The sequence below is a fragment of the Bos indicus genome, chromosome 29, assembly GCF_029378745.1.
Source record: "Bos indicus isolate NIAB-ARS_2022 breed Sahiwal x Tharparkar chromosome 29, NIAB-ARS_B.indTharparkar_mat_pri_1.0, whole genome shotgun sequence".
NCBI lineage: Eukaryota > Metazoa > Chordata > Mammalia > Artiodactyla > Bovidae > Bos > Bos indicus.
Genome location: NC_091788.1, coordinates 44,496,107 through 44,511,515, shown reverse-complemented (window position 1 = coordinate 44,511,515; position 15,409 = coordinate 44,496,107). Strand labels below are relative to the sequence as shown.

The 15,409-nt window shown below is 59.6% G+C and overlaps 2 protein-coding genes across 4 annotated transcripts; one reads left to right on the top strand and one right to left on the bottom strand.

Moving 5' to 3' along the window:
- The first annotated feature begins 1,571 nt into the window (after nucleotides 1-1,571).
- On the top strand, nucleotides 1,572-8,816 carry EFEMP2 (EGF containing fibulin extracellular matrix protein 2). Of its 2 annotated transcripts, none has more exons than XM_070782683.1 (12): nucleotides 1,572-1,704; nucleotides 1,994-2,111; nucleotides 2,341-2,389; nucleotides 3,033-3,239; nucleotides 3,819-3,941; nucleotides 4,208-4,324; nucleotides 4,469-4,588; nucleotides 6,470-6,589; nucleotides 6,677-6,803; nucleotides 7,039-7,234; nucleotides 8,097-8,261; nucleotides 8,542-8,816. In XM_070782683.1, exons 2-11 carry the CDS (start codon nucleotides 2,001-2,003, stop codon nucleotides 8,256-8,258), a joined length of 1,332 nt encoding a protein of 443 aa, XP_070638784.1. In that variant the 5' UTR covers nucleotides 1,572-1,704; nucleotides 1,994-2,000; the 3' UTR covers nucleotides 8,259-8,261; nucleotides 8,542-8,816. The 2 variants fall into 2 exon arrangements, with proteins under 2 accessions (XP_070638784.1, XP_070638783.1); XM_070782682.1 differs by having other exon boundaries at nucleotides 8,521-8,816.
- A 42-nt stretch (nucleotides 8,817-8,858) lies between these two features.
- Nucleotides 8,859-14,616, bottom strand: MUS81 (MUS81 structure-specific endonuclease subunit). Of its 2 annotated transcripts, none has more exons than XR_011564899.1 (16): nucleotides 14,180-14,616; nucleotides 13,955-14,084; nucleotides 13,644-13,729; nucleotides 12,781-12,879; nucleotides 12,622-12,690; nucleotides 12,382-12,467; nucleotides 11,944-12,084; nucleotides 11,669-11,764; nucleotides 11,467-11,588; nucleotides 11,278-11,375; nucleotides 10,606-10,722; nucleotides 10,419-10,514; nucleotides 10,100-10,130; nucleotides 9,917-10,020; nucleotides 9,335-9,418; nucleotides 8,859-9,242 (listed from the first exon to the last, which is right to left on the bottom strand). XR_011564899.1 is itself a non-coding variant. In XM_019954932.2 (16 exons), the coding sequence occupies exons 1-16, from the start codon at nucleotides 14,312-14,314 to the stop codon at nucleotides 9,176-9,178; spliced, it is 1,659 nt and encodes a 552-aa protein (XP_019810491.2). In that variant the 5' UTR covers nucleotides 14,315-14,615; the 3' UTR covers nucleotides 8,859-9,175. The 2 variants fall into 2 exon arrangements, 1 of the variants encoding a protein (XP_019810491.2); XM_019954932.2 differs by having other exon boundaries at nucleotides 10,100-10,228; nucleotides 14,180-14,615.
- Nucleotides 14,617-15,409: the final 793 nt, after the last annotated feature.

Below are 15,409 nucleotides of genomic sequence, written 5' to 3'. Positions count from 1 at the left end.
GTTGTAGCACATATCAGTACTTCATTCCTTTTTATGGCAGAATAATGTTCTATCGTCATTTTTTGTTTCTCCTTTCATCAATAGATGAACATTCCTTTGGCTCTATATTTTCAACAATTACGAATAGTGTTACTATGAACACTGTGTACAGATTTGTGTGTGTGTGTGGACATATGTTTTCAATCCCCCCGTGTATATACACCTAGGAGTGAAATTGCTGGGTCATGTACTAATATTTTTGAGGACCTGCCAGACTGTTTTCCACAGCAGCCGCCCCATCTTACATTCCCACTCATAGTGTGAGGGTTCCAATTTCTCCATACCCTCTCCAGCACTTGTTACTGTCTTTTGGGTTTTAAAGACTTATTATTTTTAGCCTCCTCTCCCCCACCCCTGGCGGGTGGTGGTGGCTGGGAAGAATTTGGAGGTGGGAGGGTGCTCTGCAGTTCAACACCGAATCCTGAAGGCTCATCCTAGGACCCATCGGCACGTCCTCTCCTACTTAACGGACAGGGCTGCTAATGGGGGTGACTGTGAGGATAAACGGGTGGGAAAGGTAACCGAGGACTCGGCGTTTCCCGCACGCCGCCTGCCTCCAGGAGGGAAATCCCTGGACACGCAGCCCTTTCCCGTCTGGCCCCGCCCTGAGACGTGGGCAGGGCAAGACCCCGCCCCTTCCTGGGAGCCAGCTCCGCCCAAACCCCGCCCCTTAGGGCTCTCCCGCTGCTTCGGGAGTAGGCAGAAACCCGGGGACTGGGGGCGGGATGTGTGGGTAGGGGGGACGCTGGCGGGAGGATGGCCAGGAAGGCGAGGGCACCGGACCCGGACCCTGGCGTCCAGCACGCCCAAGTTCAGCCCTGCCCGCCTTCTTAGGGGCTTCCATTCATTCTGGGCCAAATGTGAACTGCCGCCCCCGCCCCAAACTGATGTAGTCTCGCGGACTGAGGACTCGGAGGAGGCCGTTCTGGAGTGAAGGGACCGCCTGGCTGACGACAGCCCTGGGGATGGAGGGGAGAAGGGACCGAGATGGACAGTTCTGGACCCGGGAGCATCTGTTCTTAGGGCGAGGGTCTGGGAACCCTGGACGAAGTTTTGGTATTTCCAGATTGACTGTCCAGGTGTCCAGAATCACATTCCGGAGGGTGCAGAGTGAGAATCCGGAAGTCCCAGGATTATTTGGTGGGGTCCAGGTGGCCAGGGTGACATTCTGGGAGGAGCAGAGTCTGGGGCCCCCGGCACTGAGGTGTGGGTCCCCAAGAATTCCTGGGGCACAGATTAGGTAGGGTCTAGGTGCGCAGGATGACATTTTGGGGGTGCGCACAGTGAAAGCCTGCAGACTCCTAAGTGAGCCGGGGCCCTGGCATCAGGACCAATGCCCCCAGGATCGAGCGCTGGGGGACCCTGGCCAGGCGCCGGGAGGAGGCTCCGGGCGGCGCCGCGGGGGACCGGGTGGGGGCCTGCGGCCGGCCGGGGGCGGAGAAGCGGGGGGTCGGGGTCCCTCCCCCTGGCGCGGGCTCAGGAATCCGCTCAGGGGCGGGCGGAGGCGCCGGGGTGGGCCGCGCCGCGGCGGGCGGGCGGGCGGGGGGCGCTTCCTGGGGCCGCGCGTCCAGGGAGCTGCGCCGTCCGCCTGTCCGTCTGCCGCAGGCACTGCCGAAGCCAGCCGAGCCGCCGGAGCCGCGGGCCGCGGGGCCGTCGCGGGCCCAAGTGAGTGGCCGTCCATGGGGGGAGGGCGCGAGCCAGAAGTCTAGGCCGAGTCGGCGTCAGCAAGGAGCCGAGAGGCCCGCGCTCCCCGGCTGGAGCTACAGGGGGACCGGGCGGGGGCGGGGCGGCCCCAGGCGAGTGGGCCCTGAACCCCGGCCCGCGCGAGGAGTGGGTCCTCGGCCCAGGGAGGCTCCGGGGCCCTAAGCGCGGTCCCGGGCGGGAGGCGGCAGGGGCACAGGGTTCGGGAGTTGCTGTGGCAGAGGCTCCCTGACCCCTGCCCACCACCTCCCAGCCCCAGGATGCTCCCCTTCGCCTCCTGCCTCCCCGGGTCTCTACTGCTCTGGGCGCTGCTGCTGTTGGTCTTGGGGGCAGCGTCTCCCCAGGATTCCGAGGAGCCCGACAGCTACACGGTGGGGACAGTGGGGCCGCTGGCCTGGGCTGGGCTGGGCAGGGACACCGAGGCCAGGATCCTGGGGTGGCTGCTGCTGGGGAAGATTGTGCCCTCCCTTGGTTGGTGGAGCAGCTGGGGCCATTGTCTGGAGCAGGCCGGGAGGGTGGCCCGGCTTGGGCCTTGGTCTCGGCCTGGTCAGTTAGAGGGGACCAGGGGTGACCACTGGCCACCTCTGGTTCACCTTGTAGGAATGCACAGATGGCTATGAGTGGGACCCTGACAGCCAGCACTGCAGGGGTGAGTATGCTTGGGGGCCGACCTGCCCCGGAGAACCGGAAAGGGGATCACAAAGCCCAGCTCCTAGAGCGGCTGCAGGAGCCCTGTGGCTGTCCCCTGCCCTGCTCTGCCTGGCCGAATGTCACCTGCTCTGGTTCTCAATGGGCCAACTTGGCTCGGGGTGGAGAAGCCATCCAGGCCCCTCCCCCTCAGAGAAACCCGGAGCACCCTCCCCCCCACCCACCCTCTAGAGTCCAGACACCAACAGGGCGCTGACTACAGGACTGGTTCCTGGACACCTCATCTGATCACTCTGCTATCTCGCTCTGCACCATCACGGCCCTGGGCGAGCAGTGCGGGGCGGGGGTGCCGTCAGGAGGCCTGCACATTACTCTTAGGCTGAGTCGGGGCCGAGGCTTCGGGGAGGGATAGAGACCCTCTTGTGGGCAAGAGAATGGGGGTGACCGGGGGAACAGCTGCCCCACCATCAGCCCTGGCAGGCCCCAACAAGGGGTCCGGGGCAGGCAGCCTTAGCTTGTAAGTAGAAAGGGAAGGCCCTGCCGGATCACACAGCTTAGAGCAGGCTGAGCTGGGCTCCTGCCTCCCCTGCCCTACACGGTCCACCCTTGGAGACTGGCTGTGCCCAGCAGGCCCCTCTCTGCAGATGTAAATGAGTGCCTGACCATTCCTGAGGCCTGCAAGGGGGAAATGAAATGTATCAACCATTATGGGGGCTACCTGTGCCTGCCCCGCTCGGCTGCTGTCATCAATGACCTGCATGGAGAGGGACCCCCACCGCCTGTGCCCCCTGCTGAACACCCCCACCCCTGCCTCCCGGGCTATGAGCCCGATGAGCAAGAGCGCTGCGTGGGTGAGTAGGCCGCCAATCTTTCTAACAGGTGTCTAGAATTGCCTTTTAAAAACGCATACCTCATGTTCCTCCCTTGCTCAAAAGCCTCCTCAGGGCACTGGGATAACATCCAGACCCTTGCCCAGGTCCTTACCTGCCACAGGTGGTCCCAGTTCCTGTGCCTGTCCTTCCCAGCCCCTCCTGTGGGACCCCCACCTCGACTGCTGCAGGTGCCGTGCGAGAGCTCTGCCCCTCGGCCTCTGCTCTGGCCCTTCTGGGTCTGGACCCCACCCCTGGGAGGCACGGACCTTGGAGAAAGGCCCTGGAATCAGTGCCCCTGGGAGTATGGGCAGGGCTTTGTCCTATGTATCCCTGACTTGGGGTCTCCCAGCTTAGGGGTGCCTTTCTCTTTAGCTCCAGGCTAGTAAACTCTTATTTGTGCCATTGGGCGGTGGGCCCACATGTTCCTGTTTTGGGGGTGTCAGTCACCCACACACTCATGTGAGTGGTACCCGACCTGTGCCCTCCCACGTGGAGGAGTCTTGTCATGTTGGGTGGTGCATGGGCTCCCAGGAGGGGGCTGAGCGGTGTGTCTTGCAGATGTGGACGAGTGTGCCCAGGCCCTGCACGACTGCCGCCCCAGCCAGGAGTGCCATAACCTGCCTGGCTCCTACCAGTGTACCTGTCCTGACGGCTATCGCAAGATTGGGCCCGAGTGTGTGGGTGAGTCTGGGCCTGTGGCCTGGCTCTCACCCCAGCACCTGACCCCCATTCCAACCCACCCCCAGGTTTCCCCCCCGCCCCCTGCCTCCTCTGCCTGAGCCACCAGACACAGAGCAGTATGCGTGCAGTGTGTGAGTCCTGCCTGATCTGGCCCGGCCCAGCCCCCCAGACTCAGGCAAGACGGTGGGTGATGAGGCAGGGTCCCAGCTGGCTTGGGTGGCACCTGACTTCTGCCCTCCACTGTCCTTCCCCTGCCTGCATCCCAGATATAGACGAGTGTCGGTACCGCTATTGCCAACACCGCTGCGTGAACCTGCCTGGCTCCTTTCGCTGCCAGTGTGAGCCGGGCTTCCAGCTGGGGCCCAACAACCGCTCCTGTGTGGGTGAGGCTGAGCTGGGCCAGGCTCGGGGTCCTGGGCAGAGGGGTGTGAGGTGGGGGAACTCCCTTCCTGATCAGCCCAGGTGCAGTGGGGGCTCTGGGCTGCTCCTTGGTTTTCACCTCTCCCCTATTTTCCTGGCACCCCCAGATGTGAACGAATGTGACATGGGGGCTCCCTGTGAGCAGCGCTGCTTCAACTCCTATGGGACCTTCCTATGTCGCTGCCACCAGGGCTATGAGCTGCACCGGGATGGCTTCTCCTGCAGTGGTGAGCACTCCACCCCCGACACTTGTTCCCCACTGGTCTCCACTGGTCTCTGCTGGTTCCCCAGGCCCTGTGTCATGCCAGCCTCTTGCCACACAGCCCTCCATTTCATGCCTCTAATGTCCCATCCACCCAGCACCCCTGTGCCTCCTGGGTACTCTACCCCAGCAGGTGGCAAGGCAGCTGCAGAGCTGCCCACCAGAACTTGCAGCCTGCTGGGGAAGTCAAGGAGGGGAGCAGTTAGGTCCCCACTGAAGCTCAGTAGAGAGACTGAGCAAAGATGGACATGCACCCCCTCCCTGGGAGTCAGGCTGATATGTGTGCAAATCCTGGACCAGGGCAAGTCACTCTTCTGAGTCCATTTCTTCTTCTGTAGAATGGGTTGTCTTGAGAATTAAATGAGAAAATGACAACAGTCAAGACCTTATACTGTCCTAAGCAGCAACAAAGTTTTACAAAGTGAATTAGCATTTATTGAGAACCTGCCCTGTGCAGTCTGCCAACAATCCTGTGAGATTGTTCTTCTTCTTGTTCAGTCATTAAGTTGTGTCTGACTTTTTGCAATCCCATGCCAGGCTTCCCTACCCTTCACTGTCTCCTGGAGCTTGCTCAAACTCATGTCCATTGAGCCGGTGATGCCATCCAACCATCTCATCCTCTGTCACCCCCTTCTCTCCTGCCTTCAATCTTTCCCAGCATCAGGGTCTTTTCCAATGAGTCGGTTCTTCACATCAGGTGGCCAAAGTATTTATCTCACATCCTATGAAATAAATATGAGTTTTTCCTTCTCTGCAAATTGACATTAATACTTCCCCCAAATTTTTGGGGGGGGATAGTTACAAAGAATAAGATAAAATATTTCAACGAAGAGAGGTTAAGTGACTTGCCCAGGGTCACGTAGCTGGGCTGAGGTGCGGCCAGGGCTCTCTCTCGGTCAACTAGCCATGTACCCCGTTTGTTAAGCTTTGTGCTTTGCTGCCAAGTTAAAGCCCCACTGGTGCCTGGCTCAGTGCCGGGAAGCATAAAGGGCACAGAGGAGAAAACCTGGCTCCTGCTTGCGCTGCTCACAGTTGGCAGGAGGTGACTGTGCTTGGGTGGATCGTAGGTTTGCAGGAATCGGGCAAAGTGTTGAAACCCAAAGCAGTCTGGGGTGCGTCAAGGGCTCATCCAGCCTAATCCACTTACTTACTGAAAGGAAACCGAGGTTCCTCAATCAGTAGGATTTAAAGCCAAACCTCTAGATTCCCAGTCCTCTCATTTAGTATCATCTTAGTCTTAGCGCAGAGACAGGTCTGTGAGTGGGGCAGTCTTTTTTTTTTTACTTTTGGCAGCACTGGGTCTGTGGTGCATGGGCTCAGTAGTTGAGCCCCGTTGGCTTACTTGCTCTGTGGTTCTTAGTTCCCTGATCAGGAATCGAACCCACGTCCCCTGCACTGAAAAACGCATTTTTAAAAATAAATTAAAATTGATTTATTTTGGTTGCGCTGGGTCTTCGTTGCTGTGCCAGGGCTTTCTCCAGTTCTGGTGCATGGGCTTCTTGTTGTGATGGCTTCTCTTGTTGCAGAGCACAGGTTCCAGGGCGCAAGGGCACACGTGTGGCACATGGGCTCAGTTGCCCCAGGGCATGTGGGGTCTTAGTTCCTGGACCAGGGATCGAACTTGTGTCCCCTGCATTGGCAGGCTGATTCTTAACGACCAGACCACCAGGGAAGTCCCCTGGGCACTCCTTTCTTGAACCCTCTGTCCCCTGCTGAGCTGCAGAGTTGATCTCTTCTGCCTCTTCTTGTACTGAGCCTAATGTGGGGCCAGGCTCTCTGGGTGAGCCCGTGTGGGGCGGAGCTAGGAGGCCACCCCGGCCCTGTCCTCAGCCCCACCCTCCCTCAGATATCGATGAGTGCAGCTACTCCAGTTACCTCTGCCAGTACCGCTGTGTCAACGAGCCGGGCCGCTTCTCCTGCCACTGTCCACAGGGCTATCAGCTGCTGGCCACGCGCCTGTGCCAAGGTACAGGTTGCCCGGGTAGAGTGGGCAGGGGGTTGTGAGGAGCTGGTGGCCTGGTATCTGGGTTCCAGCCCCTGTCCCCCGGCACAGACATTGACGAGTGTGAGTCGGGTGCGCACCAGTGCTCTGAGGCCCAGACTTGTGTCAACTTCCACGGGGGCTACCGCTGTGTGGACACCAACCGCTGTGTGGAGCCTTACGTCCAGGTGTCCGACAAGTGAGTCAATGCCACGCCAGGCCACAGGAGAAACTACAACTCCCAGAGAGCTCTGCGGCTGCCTGGCACCTATTTGGACTGGCAAGTCCTGAAAGCTGATGGGAGTTGTAGTCCTTCGTGACTAAACCACACATGCTGTTCTAGCAGGAGTGGGAAGATCCTTGATTTTGGGGGGTGGGCCAAATTTGGGGCATGGGCTAGAACCTCATTCGTGTCCCCATCTTGGGGTCTCCAGTCGCTGTCTCTGTCCGGCCTCCAACCCCCTGTGCCGGGAGCAGCCCTCATCCATCGTGCACCGCTATATGAGCATCACCTCGGAGCGGAGCGTACCAGCGGACGTGTTCCAAATCCAAGCAACCTCCGTCTACCCTGGTGCCTACAATGCCTTTCAGATCCGTGCTGGAAACTCGCAGGGAGACTTCTACATTAGGGTAAGGCTCTCGCTAACCCCACCCCTCAAGTGGGGTGGGACTTGTATAATCTCCAACTTGAGTTCCAGGAAACTTTAAATGGAAGATTCAACTATGCCACCATACCCTGCCTCTCCTCTGAAAGTCCCCCCTAACCCCAGGGGTCAGTTTCTGTAGAAAGGTAGGAGTGTTATAAATTAATACAAACTACAGATAGTTAAATGCAACCCTAGCAAGGCACTCAGACGCTGGGGTTTGAGTCCCTGCACTGGTCTGCGTATCCGGCTTGGATTGCTTCACCCTTAGGATAAGGGACTGGCTTGAGAGGCTGGAGGTAACAGATGCAGCAGAGTGTGGGAAGGCAGGCAAGTGCAGCTGGGTCTCGGAGGGAGAGAGGCAGCAGGGGCTAGTACAAGGCCTGGGGCCTAAGACTCCAGCTCTGGGCTGGTGGAGCTGAGGAGGGAGAGGTTCAGATGTGACTCACAGTGAGGGCCATAAGGCTTTGTCTGGTACCAGTGCTGGCTTTCAAGTTCTGGAATTGAGTACTCTGAAGGTGAGTCTACCTGCCCCAGATCACCAAAGACCCCACTGTTCCCAAGAATCTCATCCCGGGCTTTGAATCATCAGCTGACCGTGGTTGACAAAAGAACAACTAGCTGCAAAGGGCGGGCAGAGCACCAGGAGGGTATTTCTTGGGGGCAGGGTGCAGATGTCAAGGGGGTCAGAGAGCTGGATGAGGGCCTGGGGCTGCAGGCAGCCGGGGCACTGTGCAGCCAACTGGTTGTGGGTGCCAGAAGTGGGGCAGCGAGGTGATGCGGGGGTAGGATTCTGGTGCATACGTTGATGCAATCCACGTGTCCCCCCCACCCACTGTACCCTGCAGCAAATCAACAATGTCAGCGCCATGCTGGTCCTCGCGCGGCCTGTGACGGGCCCCCGGGAGTACGTGCTGGACCTGGAGATGGTCACCATGAACTCCCTCATGAGCTACCGGGCCAGCTCTGTACTGAGACTCACCGTCTTCGTGGGGGCCTACACCTTCTGAGGGGTGGGTGGGGGGCCCTCAGGGAATGGGAGGTTCTCTGTAGATGAGGAGCCTGGGGCTCAGGGATAACTGTGTTCTGCTAAAAGGGAAGATGCTCTTGTGAAGGGTAGTAGAGAGAGAAAGGCAATAAAGGGAGAAAGAAGGAGTTCTGGTGGCTGAGGTGGGGGGGGGGGCACGCTGCAGTGAACCCCAGAGTGGGGAAAGGCCAGACTCATGGGAGGCGGGCCACGTCCACCTAAAGGCGGGGCGTGTTTCTGCCCAGGCTGAAGGGCCCCATTGACAGGAGCTGGGAGCTGCAACCCCAAGGCTGGGACTGGCCTACATACCATGGGCACCAGAATCACCCAAGAAGCGAGGAGGTAACGAGGTTGCAGACTCCAGGCCCCAGCCCAGAAACTTGGACTTGGCTGGTCTGCAGCGGGCCTGAAGAATCCTGCTCTAGACAGTGCCAGGAGGCCCTGGGTTTCAATCCCAGCTTGGCCTCAAACTATCAGTTTGGAGAAATCCTAGCAGCTCTCTGAGTCTCAGTGTTCCAATCCATAAAATGAGGCCACTGGATTGTTAGCGCTTTATAAACTTTTCTTTTCCAAGCTACAGAACTTCTCATCAAAGGAAATTTTATTTGATCAGAGAACTCTGATGACATGAACTAGATTCAACATTGCAACACCTCACTGACTCCATCTCCCTAGCCGTGCTCTGAAAGGGAACCCCAAGGGTCCCAAGGAGCTCAGTTTTAAAAACTGGACATGACAGTCTCCCCAGTTCCTGGATATCTTTCAAGACCCCTGGGGCCTGGTATCTCCTTCTAACATGTAAAAATTCAAACACTTAAGATTTTTACTGTAGCCCAAAGATTCTGGTTAAAAGACCGGGTAGTCTGGGAAGATGGGGGTCTGTCTTGTGGCATACATAGCTCAGGTCAGGGGGCCACAGCTGCAGTAGAGCTGTGACAAGGTCCTGCTCAGAACGGGCCCCAGATTCCTGTGCAAAGAGAGAGGCAGGTAAGAGTCAGGCCCTGGGCGAGGGTGCCCGCAGCCCACCTACCCCCTGCAGGCTCTGCCTCCTGCCCTCACCTCTGCAGCGGCCCACACTTGATGGTGCTCAGCAGCATTTCCTGTTCCTTCGGGGTGGCACAGGCATCATAGGCAGCCAGTAAGCTGAGGGCGGGATGGGGAGTTTGATTTTCTAAGTCTTGACAACGGCTGACTGCTGGCCCACCCTGAGTGGCTCAGGCCAGAATCACAGGAGACAGGCTAGAAGGGGTCAGCCTGGGTGGGAGGGGTCAGGACCACCGCCGCCCTTCTGAACCCGGCATTCAAGGCCCTGCTCCATCTTGCTCACCCTCCTTTCATGCTCCTGCGAATGTTTCCCCAGAACGGCTGTTATTGGCCCAGTCTTCATGGTCCACCCACTCCTCCAGGAAGCCTTCTCTGCTACATGCCAGGTCTGCCCCCCAGCCCAGTGCCCGAGATCCTGTCTGGTCTTGAGTGGCTCTGTCTCCCTCACCACCTGACCTCCGTGAACTCTTCAGGTGTCAGCGGGTCAGTCCAGCCCTCATAGCACCCGACCACCACAAGGCACCGGCTGAGCTGATGCCCATGCTGAGAGGGGGGATGCGGGGGACAGCAGAGGACAGGGGTTCTGTGAGCACCTACCTGGCAGGGCTACTGTACCGAGCCACCAGGGCTGCCGCCTTCTCCCCGCTCACCCCGCGCACCTGCATGAGCTGCCTGGCAAACACGTCCCGCACACACTGGGCCTGCAGTGGGGGCAGTGCTGCATCAGGAGTGGCAGAGGGCCGGAGCCTGGGAGGAGGAGGGGCTGGGCAGAGGCGGTACCTTGTTCTTCATGGCTCCCGCGTTGAAGTCGCTGAAGGTGAGGAGTGAGCAGAGAGGGTTTGGGGAGGGCCTGGCCTTTGATTCAGGGTCCCCAGAGGTGCCCCAGGGGCGGCTTCGGAGGGTGTGGCCCTGAGGGAAGAGGGGACTGAGGCCATGCCAGAGCTCTAGGGGACACCAGCAGCCAGGCCTTGCCCCACCCCAGGCCTCAGGGGGCCAGCCTGAGACCAGGGAGCTCAGTCTGCTCGCCTTCCTCTCGGGAGCACAGCACCCAGGTGAGGGGCCGGTGGTGAACAGACGGCACCCAGTGGAGTCTGCTCACCTGGTAGAGCCTCTGCAGGCCCCGTGTTAGCAGGGCCAGGTAGGCAGCTGACTCCTTAATGTCCGCTGTGCGCTTCACAAAGAAGCCGTCGATGACCTGGGGAAGGGGAGCCAAGGGAGGAGGCAGCTCCTGAGCGGAGCCACGGACCGCAGGCCCCCTGCTGGCCCAGCCTGCCCTCCCGGCTCACCTGGGTGTTGGTGACAGCCTGCAGCAGTGTGCTCTCGGGGAGGCTGAGGCTGCGCGCCGAACCGTGCTCCTCCACCAGGTACACTCGGCGGCCCAGGCCACAACGCTTCAGCCGGAACTGGGCAGGCAGACAGGGGTCGGGCAGGTCAGGCCTGGATGCTCATACGCTAGGTGTCCATCACGTCACCCTCAAAAGCATCACGAGACCCTGGTCCCACCATTTCACCCACCACCTCATCCTCCCAAGCTTCTCTACCTGCCTCACGGGGGCCTCCACACCCTGCCTCACGCTGCTGCTCTCCTGTGGAAAGCCCCACCCCCATCTGAGTGATGCCCATCCCCCTCAAGCCTCCCTTGGCCTACGTGTGGCCTCACTGTGGGGTCAGCCCAGCAGCCAGCACGGAGACACAGCCCCTGCAGCCCCATCCTGGAGAGGAGAGCCTCGTCAACTCTGGACTGCAGGAGCTGGACCCCCTGGGGTTCTTAACGTGCTCCTCAGCTCCACCCAGGGACCCTGCACACCTACTGTGTGCCCAGAGGGGCCCAAGGGGGTTTGAGTTCAGGCCACCCTGGACCAGCTCGAGAGGGGATGTGGCTGGAGTTGCAGGAGCTCTGCCTGGAGACCACCCGGAAGTGCCCCCGAGCGGGCGGGGACAGTGAGCCCCTGACGGACCTTCTGCTCCCGGAAGCGGCCGTCGATGATGCTGCTGCACAGGTCGTCCAGCCGCTTTCGCTCCACGATGTGGTCCAGGACTAGCTCTGCAGGTCGTGCTGCCCAGAGGCCAAGAAGGGTCCCGTTAGCTCAGCCCATCACCCACCACGCCCTGCCTCTGGCCTCTGCCTGCCTGTCCACACCCCTTACCTGGGTCTCTGGGACTCGTCTCTTGGGCCACCCACACGAAGTCCCCGACGTGCAGCTTGCGCACCGTGTGTGCCACGTGCAGCCGCCGCAGCTCTCGGAGCAGCTCTGGCCTGTGGCCCGCCCTGGAGTTGCATGCGGGAGGCCCAAGTTGGCGTCGGCCATCATCCCTGACCCTCTCCCTCACCAGGCCTACCTCGCTCACCCCTTGGTCTCGCCGACGTCCACACACAACAACACCCTGTACTCTCCAGGCCCCAGCTCCAGCGGGGACTGTTGGACGCTCCCTTCGCTGGTACCACTACCAGGGAGAAGAGGTGGGCATTGGCCTGAGCCAGGCCAGGGCTGCTGTTCCCCTAACCCATGGAAGGTGGGGCAACCACAGCTCAGATGGAGCTGCTGGAGGGAGGGTGGGGTCTCAGCCTCATTTCAGGGACCCCTCCTGCTCCCCTCTCCTCCCCCTCATTCCCTCCTCCTCACAGCTCAGCGGAAGCCACTTCTGGCACTTCAGGCTCCTCCCCACGGGGCTCCTCCGGCCCGCTGCCCACATTCAGCAAGCCCAGGCCCTCTGAGTCAGCCAGCTTCTGGGCCAGCTCCAGACCCTGCGGGGTCAGTGAGTACCTGGCGGGTGGAGAAGAACACAGATCTCCCTTCTTCACTCATGCCTGGCAGGCTCTCCTGCTGGCCCCCCAGCTACATTGGCCTCACCCGCCTTGGCGACCTTTTATAAACAAGCCCTGGGGCTCCCCAACCTCCCTCCTTCTGGCGGAGTTCTCACCCCCCAGATCAGCTTCCCCTGGACCTGCCCAGGGCCGTTCCTCAAGTTGACAACAAGCACATCTCTGACTGCACAGCCACCCTCAGCACGGCATGCCTGCTCCCCCGCCCTGCCTCCCGCACCCGGGGAGTTCGCCCCACCTAGCTGGCTGGTGTGTCCTGAGGACCAGGTTCCTGTGGAGGAGGGAACGGAGGGCTGGCCAGGGGCGAGCACTTCCAGGGGCCACCTGTTCATAGGGGAGGAGACCCTTAGAGAGCTCCCAGGTCTACCATGTGCCCACTCCCCGTGCCCTATGCCGCTGCTTTCTCCCAAGGGCAGCCTCTGGAGTGCTCAAGGTCAGATCCAGAGCCACTTGGCTCCCTTCTCCCTGCTGTGCTTACCCTGGGAACCTTTGGGGCACACCTCTGCAACAGCTCCTCCTTGGTGAGGAAGCCCTGGCCGCTAGGATTCTGTAACCAAGACAGAAACATAACCAACATAGTGCCCGAGCAGCAGGCCCACCGCCTCAGTCCCCCACTCCCAACTTGGCAGGCACTCACCAGGTGCTCCCTGTACAGCTGCAGCAGGACTGCACGTGCTCCCGAGTGCCGGGCTGGCCAGTAGCTGCCAGGGCCTCCTGCTTTGAGCTGGGTTGGGACCTGAAAGGTACAGGGTGGGGGTTGAACCCAAAACCAACTAGCTGTTGTAGACAGATTCACTGGCAGAGCCGAGGTTCAGGTCCTATCTCAGCAGGTTAAATAACCCTGGGCAAGTCACTCAGCGGGGCTTCCCTGGCGGCCCAGATGGTAAAGAATCCGCCCGAAATCTGGGAGACCTGGCTCCGATCCCTGGGTTGGGAAGATCCCCTGGAGGAGGGCACAGCAACCCACTCCAGTATTCTTGCCCGGAGAATCCCCATGGACAGAGAAGCCTGGCAGGCTGCAGTCCACAGGGTCACAAAGAGTCGGACATAACCGAAAGACTAAGCACAACACAAGTCACTCAGCTGTCCTCTAGTTTTTGCAACTAGTTTATAACTGTCTACTTTGTCACACAGGCCACGTAACAGGATGATCTCCTGAAAACTTGCGATGAGACGGTGGACAGTCTCAAGGGATGGGGTGGGGGTGGGGGTGTAATCTACCTGGCCCAGCCTCAGTTCTAGCATAGGACAGAGAAGGTAAGGCAAGAAGACTCAATAGCAAATTCTACAACTTACTGGGCTTAGCCCCCTGAATGGCTTGATCATGGAACTGTCTCAACTGACTGTATTATAAGTCACTATCCACACCTACAGATGAGAAAACTAAGTTGCCCAGAGAGAGGTGGGATTAGGACCCAGCACAGCTAAGTCCCCCAAGCCAGAAAAATCTTACTCCTGCTGTTCCTGCTTTCCCCTCTACTCCCCCTGCTCCTTCCTCACTGGCATGGAAGGGTCCTGGACTTCAGCAGGTGGCCTTTCCCGGGCTGGGCTCTTGGTTCCGGATGGTGAACACGGGGCATGGTCACCTGTGGGAGGAAAAGAGCGTCAACCCCGGACCCTGAAATCCAGCAGGCAGGATGCTGCCAGCTCAAGTGGTTGGTGAGAGCGGTCGGGCTCTGAAAGAGCCACTAGCCCCAGGTCAAAGAGCAACTTGAACTGGAGTAGACAGATGAAGCCAAGGTATCCTGGGTGGGTACAGTAGCTGCACCTGGGGGAGGCTCAGGGGATTACCGAATCCTCCCAGGGCTCACCTACTGATGCTTTGTGCTGCTGCAATCGCTGGTCCAGCATACGGCAAAGCCCGTCTCCGAAGTGCTGGAGGATCTTAGCTTCCTTGCCGCTGCGCAGGGGCAGTGGATACCGCCGGAGGGAGCGCAGCGCCTGGCGGGGGTAGGGGGTACAGGATTGGGTCAGGATGGGCCTGGCTCTTCGTCCCGGCCTGCACCTGTTCCCCATCCGGCCCGGCCAGAACCCACCTTCTGAAACACAAATTGCGTGCGGCGCCCTCTGCTGGCTGCCTCGTCCCGCCACTCGGTTAGCCAGCGTACGAAGAGAGGGTTGGGGCAAACTGGCAGCGGGCGTTTCCGGCCCAGCCGGACGGGCGCTGCCATGAGCCGCAGGGCGGGTCCTCTGGCGCCTCACGCCGGTAGGACTGAGATGCTGCTAGTTCTGGAGACGGGATTCAAACACCTGGTTCCGGCGGAGGAGGGCAGGACCGCTCTAATCACGTGGTCCCACGCGGGGCATTAACCAGAGGACAGCCTTCTGCCGCCCTCCCCGCCCCTATGCTACTCTTAAACGGTTGGTACCGATCGCTGTACTACCACCTTTCGCCCTCCTGCCGTTCCCGGACAGGACCAGCCTTTTGGACGCGCCCCTCCTCCTTTACCAGGCCTTGACCCGCCTCTTCCTCTCACCACAGATTTCAGAGCGAGGGGTTGTCCTCTTTGTGCAGGGAAGGAGGGGGGCAATGTGGACAGCGCCCCCTGTTGCTGGGAGGTCTGGCTGGGGCGGCGCGTACCGAGGTGATTTCAGTCTCGCTACTGCGGAGGACCGTATAGACAACTTGGCTCGTTTTTTCTCCGCACTCGCTTTATAGGTTGGGGAAAAAATGCGTGCAGGTAGTTTTGTAGGAGGAACTTTAAGAATGGGTACAGGGAATGAGGACACAAAGGTAACTCAAGAGGAGCTGAAGAACCCTTCGAGGAAAAGGTTATCTATATCTTGAGTTTAGGCTCCTCCACCCTGGGCTATGGGGGAGGGCTGTGAAGCCGGGGACACGCAGGGAAGGCCTTCAAAGCTTGGAGGACAGGGAATAGGGGACAGAGAACAAGTAGAAAGGGAACAAATAGGAGGTGCTAGATATCGGGGGCTCAGTCGGTAAAGAATCGGCTTGCAGTGCCGGAGACCTGGGTTCGATCCCTGGAGTCAGGAAGATCCCCTGGAGAAGGAAATGGCAATCCACTCCAGTATTCTTGCCTGGAGAATACTATGGACAGAGGACCCCGTCTCAAGAGTCGGGACACGACTGAGCGACTAAATCACCACCAGCCATCGGGGGATGTGAGAGGGGCTGAAATGTGCATGTTGTTGGATTCGGGGTGGCAGCCTGGGAGTAAGAAGCTCGGACAAAGGAAAACACTTCATCGCTTTTGTGACTCGTTGGAGGTGGGGGACCCTCAGGGAGGTTAACATGGAAACCATCC